At 43.1% G+C, this 18931-nt stretch overlaps 1 protein-coding gene across 4 annotated transcripts in view; it reads left to right on the top strand.

Annotated features, from left to right (window-relative positions):
• Positions 1–18931, top strand: part of ddx42 (DEAD (Asp-Glu-Ala-Asp) box helicase 42) — a 96914-nt gene that overhangs the window by 64681 nt on the left and 13302 nt on the right. For all 4 annotated transcript variants that reach the window (XR_010969050.1, XM_068013098.1, XM_068013099.1 and 1 more), the window contains 2 exons: positions 4226–4502; positions 15455–15556. Coding sequence is in view for 3 of the 4 variants with exons in the window: in XM_068013098.1 (XP_067869199.1) it covers positions 4226–4502; positions 15455–15556 (379 nt within the window). In the remaining variant the exon portion in view is untranslated. The remainder of the gene's footprint in view (positions 1–4225; positions 4503–15454; positions 15557–18931) is intronic.

Below are 18931 nucleotides of genomic sequence, written 5' to 3' on the forward strand. Positions count from 1 at the left end.
ATCTTCTGCCAGCATATAAATAGTAAGGGGGTAGTAAGAGGTGGAGTGGGGCCTGTTAGTGACAAAGAGGGTAATATATGCTTAGAGGCACTTAGCAAGGCTAGAATGCTTGATGCGTACTTTGTATCGGTATTTACTAAGGAAATGGAATCTAACAAAATATCAGTAGAAGCGGAGAGAGTAGAGGCAATGGATGGGGTAAAAATTGAGATTGAGATGGTACTGGAGAGATTGGCTGTGCCCAGAGTAGATAAATCACCTGGTGCAGATGGTTTACATCCCAGGTTGCTAAAGAAAGGTGGGGTGGAGATAATAGAAGGGCTTCCCATAATCTTCCAATCTTCCCTAGATATGGGACAAGTGCCAAAGGATTGGAGAGTGGCAACTGTGACACCTTTATTCAAGAAAGGTGTGTAAAGACAGTCCTCGCAGCTATAGACCAGTTAGTTTAACATCAGTGGTGGGTAAAGCTTTTGAACCAATAATCAGGGAAAAAATTGTTAGGCTCTTGGAGAGGTATGAGTTAATAAAGCAGAGTCAGCATAGATTTGTAAAAGGCAGATCATGTTTGACTAATCGAATTGAATTTTTTGATGAAGTAACAGAGAAGGTTGATGAGGGAATGCAGTGGATGTTGTCTCTGTGAATGTTAAGAAATAATTTGATAAGGTACCACATAGAAGGTTGGTTAACAAAATTGAGGCTCGTGGAATAGGAGGGTCAGCGTCCAATTGGATTTTAAAAATTGGCTCAAGGACATAAAACAGCGAGTCTTGGTAAATGGTTGTTTTTCAGACTGGAGGATGGGAGATAGTGATGTTCCCCAAGGATCAGTGCCTTTTTTGCGATATATAAATGACTTGGATCTTCACAGAATCGTTACAGTGCAGAAGGAGGCCCATCGTGTCCGCACTGGCTCTCCAAAAGAGCCATTCCCTCAGTTCCATTCCCCTGCCTTCTCCCCATAACCCTGCACATTCTTTCTTTTCATATAACTGTCTAATCCCCTTTTGAATGCTTCAGTTGAACCTGCTTCCACCACATTGTCAGGCAGAGAATTGCAGACCAATAACAATGGGCGGCGCAGTGGTTAGCACCGCAGCCTCACAGCTCCAGGGACCCAGGTTCGATTCTGGGTACTGCCTGTGTGGAGTTTGCAAGTTCTCCCTGTGTCTGCGTGGGTTTTTGCCGGGTGCTCCGGTTTCCTCCCACATCCAAAGACTTGCAGGTGATAGGTAAATTGGCCGTTGTAAATTGCCCCTTGTATAGGGAATATGGGATTACTATCGGGTTAGTATAAATGGGTGGTTGTTGGTCGGCACAGACTCGGTGGGCCGAAGGGCCTGTTTCAGTGCTGTATCTCTAAATAAAATAAATAAATAGATGGAATTTAATATAGAGAAGTGTGATGCATTGTAGCAGAAGTGGTAGTGTGAGTCAATATAGACTTAATGGTGCAGTTCTAAAGAATGTGCAGGAACAGAGGGACCTGGAGGTGCATGTGAATCGATCTTTGAAGGTGGCAGGACATATTGAGAGAGTGGTTAGCAAAGCATATGGGACCTTGGGCTTCATAAATAGAGGCATTGAGTACAAAAGCAGGGAAGTTATTCTGAACTTTTATAAAACCATAGTTAGGCCACAACTAGAGTACTGCATCCAGTTCTGGTCACAACACTTTAGGAAGGTTGTGACAGCCCTTGAGAAGGTGCAGAGATTTACCAGAATAGTTCCAGGGATGAGTGATTTTAGCTACAAGGTTAGGTTGGAAAAGCTGGAATTGTTCTCCCTGCAGGAAGACGTTGAGGAGAAATTTGATAGGGGTGTACAAGATTATGACAGGCTTAGATAAGTTAGACAAGGAAATACTGTTCCCATTAAGTGATGGTACAAGGCATAGGGAACACAGATTGAAGGTTTTGGGCAAGAGATGCGGGGGAATGTGAGGAAGACCTTTTTTACGCAGCGAGTGGTAATGACCTGGAACCCGCTGCCCACAAGGGTAGTGGAAGGAGAGACGATCAATAAGTTCAAAAGGAAATGAACTGACTATATTGGTCCACGGAGAGCCGGCATGGACTCGATGGGCCAAATGGCCTCCTTTTATGTCGTAAATGACTCTGTGACCTTATTTCCCAGCACCAGATCCAGCAATGCCTCCTTCCTCGTTCGACCAAGAACATACTGATCCTGAGGTCCTGATGGACTTCATCCTAGGGTTCCAAAAGAAGTGGCTAGTGAGATAGATTAGATTAGAGATACAGCACTGAAAGTTGATGTGTTGGTTTTAATTTTCCAAAGTTCCCTAGATTTGGGGAAGGTTCCATTTGATTGGAAAATAGCAAATGTAACTCCTTTATTCCAAAAGGGAGGGAGAGCGAAAGCAGGAAACTACAGGCCAGTTAGCCTAACGACTGTTTTGGGGAAAATGTTAGAAGCTATTATTAAAGGCATTATAGCAAGGCACTTAGAAAAATTCATGGTATTTAGGCAGAGTCAACATGATTTTGTGAATGGGAAATTATGTTTAACTAATTTATTGGAGTTCTTTGAAGAAGTGGATAAAGGGGAACAGGTGGATGTACTGTACTTAGATCTCCAGAAGGCATTTTGTAAGGTGCCACATCAAAAGTTATTGCGGAAAATAAAAGCTCATGGTGTAGGGGGTAACATATTGGCATGGATAGAAGATTGGTTAGCTAACAGGAAACAGTAGACATAAATAGGCCATTTTCTGGTTGGCAAGATATCACAAGTGGTGTGCCACAGGGATCAGTGCTGGGGCCTCAACTTTTTACAATTTATATAAATGACTTAGATGAAGGGACCGAAGGTATGGTTGCTAAATTTGCTGATGACACAAAGATAGGTAGGAAAGTAAGTTGTGAAGAGGACATAAGGAGGCTACAAAGGGATATAGATAGGTTAAGCAAGTGGGCAAAGATCTGGTAAATGGAGTATAATGTGGGAAAATGTGAAATTTTCCATTTTGGCAGGAAGAATAAAAAAGAAGCATATTATCTAAATGGTGAGAGATTGCAGAGGGATCTGGGTGTCCTAGTGCATGAATCGCAAAAGGTTCGTATGCAGGTTCAGCAAGTAATTAGGAAAGCTAATAGAATGGTATTGTTTATTGCGAGGGGAATTGAATGCAAAAGTAGGGAGGTTATGCAGGGCATTGGTGAGACAACATCTGCAGTACTGTGGACAGTATTGGTCTCCTTATTTAAGGAAGGATTTAAATGTGTTGGAAGCAATTCAGAGAAGGTTTACTAGTCTCATACCTGGAATGGGCAGGTTGTCTTATGAAGAAAGGTTGGACAGGTTAGGCTTGTATTCACTGGAATTTAGAAGAGTAAGAGGTGAATTGATTGAAACAGAAAAGATTCTGAGGGGTCTTGACAGGATGGATGTGGAAAAGATGTTTCCCTAGAAGGAGAATCTAGAACTAGGAGTCACTGTTTAAAAATAAGGGGTCACCCATTTAAGACACAAATGAGGAGAATTTTTTTTCTCTGAGGGTCGTGAGTTTTTGGAACTTCCTCAAAAGTGGAAGCAGAGCCTTTAAATATTTTTAAGGCAGCGGTGGATAGATTCTTGATGAGCAAGGGGGTGAAAGTTTATCAGGGGTAGAGTCAAGGTTATAATCAGATCAGCCATGACCTTATTGAATGGTGGAGCAGGCTCGAGGGGCCGAGTGGACTGCTCCTAATTCGTACATTCGTACGGTCAACGAAGTTCTCCTGAACACATTTCAGAAATTCCTCTAAAGTAAAAGCAAAATACTGCAGATGCTGGAAATCTGAAATAAAAACAGACGGTGCTGGAAATACTCAGCAGGTCAGGCAGCATCTGTGGAGATTGAAGCAGAGTTCATGTTTCAGGTCTGTGACCTTTCATCACACTATTTGGAAGCCTATAGAATACGCCCAGTAGCGTGATCATACCTTTCTTCTCAACTATAACCAGATGGATTCTGTCCTTACCTCCTCAAGGACATCTCTCTTTTCAAGACTACAGTGTCTTCCTCAATAAGTTCTGGCACCGCGCCTGCCTTCTGCTTATTTCCCCTATCTTTTCTGAACACTGAATATCTTTGAATATTTGTAACCCACCCAATCCTCACCATTTTTAAGCCATGTTTCCATTATTACCACTGCATAGTATTCCCACATGGCTATTTGTGTTTGTAGTTTACCTGTTCACCAAGCTTATTTTGTTTTAGGCAAATGAGGATATTACTCAGATCGTGGAGATTTTCATGACTGGTCCCGATAAATGGAATTGGCTCACGAGGAGGCTGGTGGAGCTGACGTCTCGAGGCAGCGTTCTGATCTTTGTGACCAAGAAATCTAACAGCGACGAACTTGCTGCCAATCTAAACCAGGAGGGTTATGCGGTTGGGCTGTTGCACGGTGACATGGATCAGAGTGAAAGAAACAAAGTCATCTCTGACTTCAAGAAAAAGTCAATTCCTGTTCTCGTGGCTACAGATGTAGCAGGTGAGTGTTCCTCTACCCATACAGGATTAGTTGTGGCCATGTGTGCAGTTTGCCTCTTCAGATTTTTGTCCCCTATATCAGCTGTACAGAGGGGGGTACAAGGAAGACTAAAAGAGCGATAGTGATAGGAGATTTGATAGTCAGGGGAATAGATCGGCGTTACTGCGCCACAGGCATGAATCCAGGATGGTATGTGGCCTCCTTGGTGCCAGGGTCAAGGATGTCACTGAACAGCTGTAGGGGGGAGGGTGAACAGCCAGCAATCGTGGTCCACATTGGTACCAACGACATAGGTAGGAAGAAGGATGTGGTCCTGCAGAAAGAGTTTAGTGAGCTAGGTAAGAAATTAGCAAACAGGACCTCAAAAGTAGTAATCTCCGGATTACTTCCAGTATCACGTGCAAGTGAGTATCAAAATAGGAGGATAGTGGAGATGAATGCGTGGTTGGAAAGATGGTGTAGGAGGAAGGTTTTTAGATTCCTGGGGCACTGGGACCAGTTCTGGAGAAGGTGGGATTTGTACAGACCGGACAAGTTGCACCTGAACAGAGTTGAGACAAATTTCCTTGTGGGGCAATTTGCCAGTGCTATCGGGAAGGGTTTAAACTAACTTAGCAGGGGTGTGGGAACCAGGAGATAATACAAGAAAGGAGCACCAAGGTGCACAATGAGTTGTAAGAGACAGCTAGCACTGGAGTAGGAAATAGCAAAGTATAGGGTTGGGCCAGAGTGAAAGTGTTAGACAGCACTAGAGAAGGGAATAATTCCATATTAGATGGGAGTGGACTGAGGAGGACTACGGGGAATGCAAAGGTGGGATTACAGTGCAAGTGTGTATATGCACAAAGTGTGGTGAATAAAGTTGGTGAGCTACGAGCACAAATAGCAGTATGGGGATATGATGGAATGGCAATAACGGAAGCATGGCTTAAAAATGGCGAAGACTGGGCGCTTAATATACAAGGATATAAAGTGTTCAGAAAATATAAAGAAGGAAAAAAGGAGGTTGGGTGACAGTCCTGATTAGGGACGGCATTACAGTCTTGGAAAGGAAGGATGCCCTTGAAGGGGCAAGGACAGAATCCATTTGGTTAGAGTTAAGGAGCAAAAAGGATATGATCACACTGCTATGGGTATTCAATAGGCCTCCAAATAACGAAAGAGATACAGGAGTAAATCTGCAAGGAAATCACAGAGATGTGCAAGATCTGTAGAGTGGTGATATTGGGGGACTTTAATTACCCAAATATCAATTGGGATAATTTTAGAGTAAAGGGGTGGGGGGGGGGGAGGAATTTCTAAAATGTGTTCAGGAGAACTTCCTTAATCAGTATGTTCTCAGCCCATCTAGAAAAGAGGTGTGGCTAGATCTGCTGCTGTGAAATGAGCTGGACCAAGTGTCTGTGGAGAGCACTTGGGTAAGAGCGATCATTGTATCATAAGGTTTGGACTAGTAAAGCAGAAAAGCAAGGAACAAAATAAGGTAGAATGTCTAGATTGGAAGAGAGCTAATTTCAACGCAATGAGAAGGGCTATATCGGAACAATGGGTCATCTTTAAGGAAGAGATACTGCGGGTACAGGCTAGGAACATTCCAACAAGGGTGAAAGGTAGGGGAACCAAGAACAGGGCTCCTTGGTTGACAAGGGAGATAGAGATGATGATGAAACAAAAAGGAGGGTGTATGATGAACGTCAGGTGAACTGATCAGATGAGAACCAGGCCATTTGCAATAAGTTGAGAAGGGAGGTGAAGAGAAAAATAAGACTGGCAAAGAGAGAATATGAAAATAGAATGGCAGTCAACATAAAAGGGAACCCAAAGATCTTCTACCAGCATGGAAATAGTAAGTGGAAGAGTGGAGCCTATTGGGAACGAAGAGGGTAATATATGCTTAGAGGCGCAGGGCAAGGCTAATATACTTTGTATCAGTGTTCACTAAGGAAACGGAGGCTGACAAAATATCAGTGGAAGCAGAGAGCGTAGAGGCAATGAATAGCATAAAAATTGAGAGGGGAGATACTAAAAGAACTGGCTTTGCTTAGGGTAGAAAAGTCACCTAGTCCGGATGGCTTTCATCCCAGGAAGTCGGGATGGAGATATAATCTAATTTTCCAATCTTTCCTGGATATGGAGGAGGCGCCAGAGGATTGGAGAGTGGCAAATGTGACACCCTTATTCAAGAAAGGGTGTAAGGACAGTCCTAGCAACTACATGCTAGTAAGTTTAACATCAATGGTGTGTAACCTTTTAGAAACTATAAACGGAAAATATCAATTGACACTTAGAGAGATTCAAGTTAAAGATAGTAGCATGGATTTGTAAAAGGCAGATTGATCATGCTTGACTAATTTAATTGAATTTTTTGATGAAGTAACAGAGAAGGTTGATGAAGGGATTGCAGTGGATATTGTATATATGGATTTTAAGAAAGTATTTGATAAGGTACCACATAAAAGACTGGTTAAGAAAATTGAAGCTTATGGAATAGGAGGGTCATGTCCAATTAGATAAAACATTGGCCTAAGGACCGATGAGTTGTAGTAACTGGTTGTTTTTCACACTGGAGCATGGTAGACAATGGTGTTCCCAAGGGTCAGTTCTGGGATCACTTTTTTTTAATTATATTTAAATGACTTGGATCATTGAATACAAAGTAGAATCTCAAAATGTACTAACGACACTAAACTTTGAGGTGCAGCAAACAGTGAGGAAGATATGAACCGCCTGCAACAGGACATAGGCTAGCAGAATGGGCGGAGAGGTGGCAGATGAAATTCAATATTGATAAGTGTGAGATTTTGGCAGAGGAATAGGGAGAGGCAATATATACTTAATGGCACAGTTCTAAAGAGTGTGCAGGAACAGAGGGACCTGTGGGTTCATGTGCATAGATCTTTGAAGGTGGCTGGACATATTGATTAGCAAAGCATATATGATCTTGGGCTTCATAAATGGAGGCATAGAGTGCGAAAGCAGGGAAGTCATGCTGAACCTTTAGAAAACTCTGGAGCAGCCACAATTAGAGTATTGTGTCCAGTTCTGGTCATCACACTTTAGGAAAGATGAGAGGGTCTATGTGAGGCAGAGGAGATTTATCAAAATGGTTCCAGGGTTGAGAGATTTTAGCTACAAGGTTAGGTTAGGGAAGCTGGGGTTGTTCTCCTTGGAGTAAAGGAGATTAAGGAGAAATTTGATAGAGATGCACAAGATTATGACAGGTTTAGATAAGGTAGAGCGGAAGAATCTGACTGACTGGGTTGCTCTACAGAGAGCTGGCATGGACACGTGGGCTGAATGACCTCCTCCTGTCCTGTTATGACTGATTTTTTTTTTTATTAGTCTCCACCGTTTATAGAACATAGAACGTTACAGCGCAGTACAGGCCCTTCAGCCCTCGATGTTGCGCCGACCTGTGAAACCATCTGACCTACACTATTCCATTTTCATCCATATGTCTATCCAATGACCACTTAAATGCCCTTAAAGTTGGCGAGTCTACTACTGTTGCAGGCAGGGCGTTCCACGCCCCTACTACTCTCTGTGTAAAGAAACTACCTCTGACATCTGTCCTATATCTATCACCCCTCAACTTAAAGCTATGTCCCCTCGTGTTTGCCATCACCATCCGAGGAAAAAGGCTCTCACTATCCACCCTGTCCAACCCTCTGCTTATCTTATATGTCTCTATTAAGTCACCTCTTCTCCTCCTTCTCTCTAACGAAAACAACCTCAAGTCCCTCAGCCTTTCCTCGTAAGACCTTCCCTCCATACCAGGCAACATCCTAGTAAATCTCCTCTGCACCTTTTCCAAAGCTTCCACATCCTTCCTATAATACGGTGACCAGAACTGCACGCAATACTCCAGGTGCGGCCGCACCAGAGTTCTGTACAGCTGCAGCATGACCTCGTGGCTCCTAAACTCGATCCCCCTACTAATAAAAGCTAACACACCATATGCCTTCTTAACAGCTCTATTAACCTGGGTGGCAACTTTCAGGGATTTATGTACCTGGACACCAAGATCTCTCTGCTCATCTACACTACCAAGAATCTTCCCATTAGCCCAGTATTCTGCAATCCTGTTACTCCTTCCGAAGTGAATCACCTCACACTTTTCCGCAATAAACTCCATTTGCCATCTCTCAGCCCAGCTCTGCAGCCTATCTATGTCCCTCTGTAACCTACAACATCCTTCGGCACTATCCACAACTCCACCGACCTTCGTGTCATCCGCAAATTTACTAACCCACCCTTCTGCACCCTCATCCAGGTCATTTATAAAAATGACAAACAGCAGTGGCCCCAAAACAGATCCTTGCGGTACACCACTAGAAACTATACTCCAGGATGAACATTTACCATCAACCACCACCCTCTGTCTTCTTTCAGCTAGCCAATTTCTGATCCAAAGCACTAATTCACCTTCAATCCCATACTTCTGTATTTTCTGCAATAGCCTACCGTGGGGAACTTTATCAAACGCCTTACTGAAATCCATATAGACCACATCCACGGCTTTACCCTCATCCACCTGTTTGGTCACCTTGTCAAAAAACTCAATAAGGTTTGTGAGGCACGACCTACCCTTCACAAAACCGTGCTGACTATCTCTAATGAACTTATTCTTTTCAAGATGATTATAAATCCTATCTCTTATAACCTTTTCCAACATTTTACCCACAACCGAAGTAAGGCTCACAGGTCTATAATTACCAGGGCTGTCTCTACTCCCCTTCTTGAACAAGGGGACAACATTTGCTATCCTCCAGTCTTCCGGCACTATTCCTGTCGACAATGACGACATAAAGATCAAGGACAAAGGCTCTGCAATCTCCTCCCTGGCTTCCCAGAGAATCCTAGGATAAATCCCATCTGGCCCAGGGGACTTATCTATTTTCACACTTTCCAAAATTGCTAACACCTCCTCCTTGTGAACCTCAATCCCATCTAGCCTAGTAGTCTGTATCTCAGTATTCTCCTCGACAACATGTTCTTTCTCCACTGTAAATACAGTGATTATAGAGAGGGAGAGGGTGTTAGCACGGGGAGTGACCCTCGCACTCCTCCCAGACTGTGATCAGAGAGAGGGAGAGGGTGTTAGCACGGGGAGTGACCCTCGCACTCCTCCCAGACTGTGATCAGAGAGAGGGAGAGGGTGTTAGCACGGGGAGTGACCCCCACACTCCTCCCAGACTGTGATCAGAGAGAGGGAGAGGGTGTTAGCACGGGGAGTGACCCCCGCACTCCTCCCAGACTGTGATCAGAGAGAGGGAGAGGGTGTTAGCACGGGGAGTGACCCTCGCACTCCTCCCAGACTGTGATCAGAGAGAGGGAGAGGGTGTTAGCACGGGGAGTGACCCCCGCACTCCTCCCAGACTGTGATCAGAGAGAGGGAGAGGGTGTTAGCACGGGGAGTGACCCTCGCACTCCTCCCAGACTGTGATCAGAGAGAAGGAGAGGGTGTTAGCACGAAGAGTGACCCTCGCACTCCTCCCAGACTGTGATCAGAGAGAGGGAGAGGGTGTTAGCATGGGGAGTGACCCTCGCACTCCTCCCAGACTGTGATCAGAGAGAGGGAGAGGGTGTTAGCAGGGGGAGTGACCCCCGCACTCCTCCCAGACTGTATATAACGAGCCTGTTGGTTGAATGCAATTTTCCCACTATACGTTGGACAGATTGCATGATCTGATATTTAGGGCCAGGAGCTAAGTCTTGATATGGGAAAAAATCATCTTTGTTCAAGTGAATCTGTGTATTGTGCCATTGATACTTTGCATGAAAAAGGCACACTCCGATTTTCTTGATCACTGCAATTTTCTCCTCGCAATGATTGCCTGCGAAAGAGCAGCAGAGGCAGTAGCAGCAGCAGAGGATCTTGAATTCCACTGAAGCTTGACATGGGTAGCAGATGACAAACAACCAAAGATAAAAAGCTGAAATAAAAACAGAAAATGCTGGAAATGCTCAGCAGGTATGTGGAGAGAGACTTAACGCTTCAGGTTAATGAGTTTTCATCAGAACTGCTGTGTGTTCCAGCACTTAGTTTTTATTTCAAATTTTCAGCATCCACTATATTTTGCTGTTTTAAAATGGTTGGATTAGCTGTACCTGCTTGGTTGGGTTATTGTAATGTAATTGATTAGAAGGACACTTTAACGATGTGTGGACTGCTCACTGAATACCTATTTCTGCTTCTAATAGCTGGTACGATTAACAATCTATTACATCTTGGTTTTTATATTCTGTACTACTTGAAATAAAATATATAATCCCATTACATTTTTTTTTTTACAATCTTGAGATGCTGCCATTAATGTCCTGTGAACCTGTACCCCCAAATGCCCCTCTGTCCCACAACCCTGAGCTTACTTCCATTCAGAATATAATTACTGCTGTTATTTTTTTAAATTACGAAGTGCATCAGCTCACTTACAGATATAGAATCATAGAATAATATCACACATTGTGCCTGGAAAACAGTTTTTCCTTATTTTATCAAATCCCTTCATGATTTTGAACACTTGTATCAAATGTCCTTTTAAGAACAACCCCATCTTCTCCAGTGACTCCACATAACTGAAGCCCCTCATTTCTGATAACATTCTAGTAAATCTCTTCTGCACCCTCAGTAAGGCCTTGACATCCTTTCTAAAGTGTGGTGCCCAGAACTGAACACAATACTCCATCTGAGGCCTAACCAGTATTTAAAAAAGGTTTAGCACTTGTTTTTGTACTCTGTTTTTCCTCTGTTAATGAATCCAAGGATCCCATATGCTTTAACAGCCTTCTCAGTTTGTTTTGCCACCTTCAGAGATTTCTGTACATTCACCCCCGCCCCGCCCCAGATCTCTCTGTTCCTACACCACCTTTTAAAATTGGTTTATTTTACCTCCACTCATTCTTCCTACCAAAATATATCACTTCAAGTTTTAAATTTCATCTGCCATATGTCTGCCCACTTCACCAGTCTGTCTGTCTTCCTGAGGTCTGTTGCTAGCCTCCTCACCTTTTTACTACATTCCTGAGTTTCGTATTATCTGTAAGCAATGAAATTGTCCTGTATATCTAAGTCCAGGTCATTAATATATATCAAAAGGAATAATGGTCCTAATAGCAACCCGTGGGTAACACATGGTATACTGCTCTCCAGTCTGAGAAACAGCTGTTCACTACTGGTTTTGTATCCATGCTGCCACTGTCCCTTTATATCCATGCCTTTAATTTTGTTAAATCTATTTTATGGTACTTTGTCAAATACCTTTTGAAAATCCATATGCACAACATCAACTGTACTATCCTCACCCACCCTCTCCATTCTTCAAAGAACTTGATGAAGGTAGTCAAACATAATTTACCTTTAATATCCGTGTTGACTTTAATTTATTAGCCTGTAGTTCACCAAATGTCAACTACTTTTGTGCCGATTATTGTCTCAATGTTTCCCTACCATTGACATTCAGCTGGCTGGGCTGCAGTTTTCAGTTATATCCTTCCTCCCTGTTTCTTTTAAAGCAGGTTTGTGACATTTAGAAACATAGAAAAATTACGGCACAGAGGAGGCCATACAGCCCGTCGTGTCCATGCCGGCTGAATAAACTAGCCGCTATCTAATCCCACCTTCCAGCACCTGGTCCCTGAATCACAAAATGAGACAAACTAAAAAAAAAAGCAGCTTATGAGAAATGTAAGCTTCATACAGATGAGAACCAAGCTGAAAATAGAAAGTACAGAGGAGAACTGAAACAGGGAATAAGAGGGACAAAGAGAGAATGAGAAATTATCGGCCAACTAAAAGGTAGTCAAAGGAAGGGTGGGACCAAAAAGGAGAGATTCTTGTGGAGGCAGAGGGCATGGCTGAGTACACAGCATTTGTCTGCACTAGAGGATGCTAAAAATGTTGCAATAAAGCAGGAGGTAGTAGCAATATTGGAGATGTTACAGGTTACAGCTCTTCAGGTGCATGTCCAGGTACCTTTTAAAAGAATTGAGGATTTCTACCTCCATTACCATTCCTGGCAGTGAATTCCAGACACCCTTTGGGTGAAAAACTTTTCCCTCATGTCCCCTCTAATCCTTCTACCAATCGCCTTAAATTTGTGCCCCCTGGTAATTGACCTCTCCGCTAGGGGAAACAGGTCCTTCCTGTCTACTCTATCTAGGCCCCTCATAATTTTGTACACCCCTAATAAGTCACCCCTCAGCCTCCTCTGTTCTAGGGGAAACAACCCTAGCATGTCCAATCTTGCCCCATTGCTGCAACTTTCAAGCCCTGGCAACATTCTTGTAAATCTCCTCTGTACTCTCTCCAGAGCGATTATGTCCTTCCTGTAATGTGGTGATCGGAACTGTACACAATACTCCAGCTGTGGTCTAACCAGAGTTTTATACAGTTCCAGCATTACAGCCCTGCTTCTGTGTTCTATATCTTAGCCATATACCTTCTTCAGCACGCTACCTGTCCTGCCACCTTTAGGGACCTGTGGACATGCGCTCCAAGGTCTCTCACTTCTTCTGCCCCTCTCAATATCCTCCCATATATTGTGTATTCCCTCACTTTATTTGCCTTCCCCAAATGCATTACCTCTCACTTCTCTGGATTGAATTCCATTTGTTACTTTTCTGCCCACTCAACCAAACTATTGACGTCATTGGAGTCTATGGCTATACTCGTCACTATCAACTACATGGCCAATTTTTGTGTCATCAGCAAATTTCCCAATCATGCCTCCCACATTTAAGTCCAAATCATTAATATATACCACAAACACCAAGGGACCCAGCACCGAGCCCCTGTGTCCATCAGCCCCCCACAGCCAAGGAGGATTGAAAGATTGTGGCCAGGACCTCTGCAACTTCCATGTTTACTTACCACTGTAATCTGGATTTATCCCATCAAAACCTTTTAAATACCTCCTCTTTTTATCTATTTTTATCCTCTCCATGCTACATTTGCAGCATCCTCTAGTGCAGACAAACGCTGTGTACTCAGCCATGCCCTCTGCCTCCATAAGAATCTCTCCTTTTTGGTCCCACCCTTCCTTTGTTTTTTTTGTGTTGGTTGATAATCTATTCTCATACTCTCTTTGTCCCTCTTATTCCCTGTTTCAGTTCTCCTCTGTACTTTATGCTTTCAGCTTGGTTCTCATCTGTATTATGAAGCTTACATTTCTCATAAGCGCCTTTTTTTATTTGTCTCATTTTGTGATTCAGGGAGCTCCAGCTATGGAAGTTCCTCCTTTTCCCTTCGTGGGAATATGTCTAATCTGTACCTGAACCATTTTCTGTTTGAAGGCCTCCCATTGAATTCCATCTGTTAAAATTTAGTCTATTCCCCATCTTATCCGTTTGCAATTTTCTTTTGGTCTTCTAAATCATTAGCTGTACCTCTTATTTTTGTTATTATTAAAACCATAATGAACAATTTTCCCCATGTATCAGCCCATCATTGTGTGGGAGTGATCACAAGCAGATGAATGTAATTCTTCATCCAATCTGGCAGTTCAGGCTAGTGGCACAGAATTCTGACTAGTGCGAAGATTCTCTTTCAGTTTTGTTTTTACTGCCAGATTGTTCACTTTACAAATTTTATGCTGCATATTTTGTCCTAAACAGCATTTTAATCATACTGCCTTAGCTTTTATTGCTGGCTGGCAGTTTCGTGCATGTTGATTTCTCCATTTGCATTTCACCAGTGTCACCAATCTTTAACACTTCAATCTTTAGGGCGGCGCAGTGGTTAGCACTGCAGCCTCACAGCTCCAGTGACCTGGATTCAGTTCTGGGTACTGCCTGTGCGGAGTTTGCATGTTCTCCCTGTGACCGCGTGGGTTTCCGCCGGGTGCCCCGGTTTCCTTCCACCGCCAAAGACTTGCAGGTTGACAGGTAAATTGGCCATTGTAAATTGCCCCTAGTGTAGGTAGGTGGTAGGAGAATGGTGGGGATGTGGTAGGGAATATGGGGTTAATGTAGGATTAGTATAAATGGGTGGTTGATGGTCGGCACAGACTCGGTGGGCCGAAGGGCCTGTTTCAGTGCGGTATCTCTAAATAAATAAATAAATGCAAATAGGGAATCAATGCTCACGAAACTGCCAACCAGCAATGAGTCAGCACCTTCAGGAAGCGAGAATAAAAGTCATTTATTGATTAAAAGTAATTTATTGATCAGTGATTTTTACAGTACTGGAATAAGTTGCTTTTTTATTTTTAAAAATGTATGGTTTGTAACTGTCCCAGGACACTGGAACATCTTTTGAGATTCATTTAATGCATTTTGGAAGGTCTAATGCAGGTGGGAAGTACACAGTAAATGGCAGAACCCTTAGGAGTATTGACAGGCAGAGAGATCTGGGCGTACAGGTCCACAGGTCACTGAAAGTGGCAACGCATGTGGATAAGGTAGTCAAGAAGGCATACGGCATGCTTGCCTTGATCGGTCGGGGCATAGAGTATAAAAATTGGCAAGTCATGCTGCAGCTGTACAGAACTTTAGTTAGGCCACACTTAGAATATTGCATGCAATTCTGGTCGCCACACTACCAGAAGGACGTGGAGGCTTTGGAGAGGGTGCAGAAGAGGTTTACCAGGATGTTGCCTGGTCTGGAGGGTATTAGCTATGAGGAGAGGTTGGATAAAGTCGAATTGTTTTCACTGGAACGACGGAGGTGGAGGGGCGACATTATAGAGGTTTACAAAGTTATGAGCGGCATGGACAGAGTGGATAGTCAGAAGCTTTTTCCTAGGGTGGAAGAGTCAGTTACTAGGGGACATAGGTTTAAGGTGAGAGGGGATGTGCGAGGCAAGTTCTTTACACAGAGGGTGGTGAGTGTCTGGAACTTGCTGCCGGGGGAGGTGGTGGAAGCAGGTACGATAGCGACGTTTAAGAGGCATCTTAAGAGATCACTCCCAAATTTTGATGTTGGAATAATTGCATTGTTTCATTTATTACAGCACGTGGTTTGGATATTCCATCCATTAAGACAGTAATTAACTATGATGTGGCTCGTGATATTGATACGCACACTCACAGGATTGGGCGTACTGGCAGAGCAGGTAAGAAGGTGTTAACCTCAACAATGTGCAGTAAAATGTCCAGCAAAAGACTGAAAGATAATTTTCGCACTGTGGGAATGGTCACAAGTAGATGAATGTAACTCTTCATCCACTGTCATAGTTCAGGTTAGTGGAGGTCTCCATGTGGCACAAAATTCTGACTAGTATGAAGATTTTGTTTCACAGTTTTTCTTTTACTGCCAAATTGTTTGCTTTACAAATTTTATGTTGCATATTTTGCCCCAGTGTCAGGCCAACTTGATTTGTTGAATGATAATTTTCTTTAATCCACTGAATTTATATTTAGAAGAAATGTTAAAAAGAACTGATTAAAAAAAAATTGACTTTGCTAGCAGCTTATGATGGTCACCTAATTTGCAACACTATCCGACATTGCAAGGTTTGAGGTGAAGGCGAAATGTTAGCTCATTTCCCAGCAAGAACCAAGACCCAGGAAATTTAAGGGAACTACCTGTTATTTCAGCAAGGGGAAATACTGTTAAACTGCTATGTTTGAATTACTGGGTAACCTATTTGTGTGTGTGTGTTAGTGTGTGTGTGTGTTAGCACGTAGTTTCTTATTTGCATTAATTTAGTTTGGGTACAATGAAGTTAATCTCTTTGTTAAACTCAAGAAAACCTGTCTGCTTGGTTCTCGTTATGATCATTACAAGGAAGTAATCAAGCACTGAATTGTCCAGAACATCCACTTTAAAAAAGAATTAAACCTGTTGTGGTCAAACAGGGAGATGGAAAAAAAAGGGAAGCCCTTTGATCCCTCCTCACCTGATCGTAACAACAGCCTTTTAATCATTCTACCTTAGCTCTTCCTTGCTTACACGTTCTATATATATATTCCATTATTTCCAACTCGGATTAACTCTCATTTTCATTGAATTAAAATTTGCAAACCATTGAATTGATGGATTTCTTCCAAACTCATTACAAATGTCAGCAGAACAGTTTTCGTGAGTGAACTTGTATGAAGATTTTTTGTAGTGCAGACTTTTAACTCAAATAGTCTGTTGTGCTTTCTTTCCATCTGCTTGCTCTGTCATTCTCAAGGCATGTTCTAAGATGTTTATAATGAGAGGTAATACACTTTGGAAAGGAGGTCTCAATTAGGTATACATAATAGCTTTGATTTAATCTTGATAAAATGGCACATAGCGCAAGGTGTAGCTAGAGAGATTGTGAATTCACCTTCCACCGGAATTGTTGTAAAACTCCGCTATGTCCAGCGTGATGCCACTACCAAATGCATTTTCCCCTTCCGTCCCTTGTCAGCATTCCGAAGGGAATCTTCCCTCTGCGACACCCTGGGCTATTCCTCCATTACCCCCAACCCCTTATTCCCCTTCCCACAGCACCTTCCCATGCAATCGCAGGAAGTGTAATACCTACCCATTTACCTCCTCTTTCCTCACTATCCAAGGTCCCAAACACACCTTTCAGGTGAAGCAGCGATTTACTTGTACTTCTTTCAATTTAGTATACTGTATTCACTGCTCACAATGTGGTCTCCTCTACATTGGGGAGACCAATCGCAGATTGGGTGACCACTTTGCGTAACACCTCTGCTCAGTCTGAAAGCATGACCCTGAGCTTCTGGTTGCTTGCCATTTACGAACATACAAATTAGGAGCAGGAGTAGGCCACTCAGCCCTTCGAGCCTGCTCCGCCATTCAATAAGATGGCCCAACTAATTACTCCACAATTCCACCTACCACCGATAACCTTTCACCCCCTTGCTTATCAAGAATCTATCTAACCTCTGCCTTAAAAATATTCAAAGACTCTGCTCCCACCGCCTTTTGAGGAAGAGAATTCCAAGGATTCACGACCTTCTGAGAGAAAAAATTTCTCCTCATCTCTGTTTTAAATGGGCAACCCCTTATTTTTAAACAGTGATCCCTAGTTCTAGATTCTCCCACAAGGAGAAACATCCTTTCCACATGCACCCTGTCAAGACCCCTCAGGATCAGCACACCCACCCCCAGCTCTCATGCCCACATCTCTGTCCTGAGATTGCTGCAGTGTTCCAGTGAACATCAACGCAAGCTAGAGGAACAGCATCTCATTTACCGATCAGGCACGCTACAGCCTGCAGGACTGAACATTGAGTTCAATAATTTCAGAACATGATGGGCCCTTCTTTTTATTTGTAGTTATTTTTTATTTTTTCTTTTTATTTGATTTTAGTTTGTTTCATCGTTTTTTTTTGCCATGTGCCTACACACTTTTTTCATGTTTGTGTTTTGGGCTAGGGCTGTTCATTTTTCTGTCCATTCTGTCCCTCTCTGCACACCATTAACACACCCTTTGCCTTTGCTCCATGACCTTCTTGCCTGTTATTCTCTGTGACCTTGTCCTATCAACACCTTCCCTTTTGTTATCTCTTGTCCCAGCCCCGCTTTATTTGCTTAAAACCTATTACATTTCTAACCTTTGCCAGTTCTGATGACGGGTCACTGACCTGAAACGTTAATTCTGCTTCTCTCTTCACAAATGCTGTCAGACCTGCTGAGTATTTCCAGCATTTCTTGTTTTTATTTCAGATTTCCATCATCTGCAGTGTTTTGGTTTTATTTTATTATATTATGTTGTAAAACTCCAACTGGGTTATTATTGACCTTTGTGGGAACATTCCCCCTCTATCTGGTCTGCCTTACACATGACTGCGGTCCAACACCACACAGTGACTCTTGCTGCCCATTGCTATGAAACACCAGCACCACAGTGACTGTAGAGGTTCAAGAAATCAGCCAACCGCCTCAGGAAGGGCAGTACCTGCCGCCTTGCCAGTGTCAGTGGTGTGGAGTTTTCTTTCTGATTTCTAGCCCAGGTGAGCTCGTGTAATTGATATGATCTTGAGTGGCCAGGAAACTGAGTTGTCGGGATTAATTATTTTTCCCCAACTTCCCTGCCTTTTATCAGTTATTAAAGGGTTAAAGAAATACTTAGTCATATAGCGCTTTTCACAACCTCCAGACGTAGCAAAGTGTTTTACAGCTGCTGTAGTATTTTTGAAATTAGTTGATTTTTTTTTTAGATGTAGGGAAATGCAGCAGCCAGTGTGTGCACAACAAGCTCCCACAAACAAACATGATAACCAGGTAATAGGTTCTTTTGGTGCTGGTTGAGGGGTTAATGTTAAAGCCTGGCTACCCGACGAGACCTGACTACGTATCTGTTTCGGGTCAGGTTGGATTGAAATTTCAAGTCCAGCATTCGGGCTCGGGTCGGGTCGGGCTGGACACTGCTTCCGGGAAGTCACAGGATCATGATTCCCCACAACTGCAGCTGCAGGAATACCCTGCTGCTGCAACAGATGAAGGAGATTCGGGTCGGGTCGGGCGCGAAAATAAATTAAAG

Source organism: Heterodontus francisci, chromosome 33, assembly GCF_036365525.1.
Source record: "Heterodontus francisci isolate sHetFra1 chromosome 33, sHetFra1.hap1, whole genome shotgun sequence".
In the NCBI taxonomy this organism is placed as follows: domain Eukaryota; kingdom Metazoa; phylum Chordata; class Chondrichthyes; order Heterodontiformes; family Heterodontidae; genus Heterodontus; species Heterodontus francisci.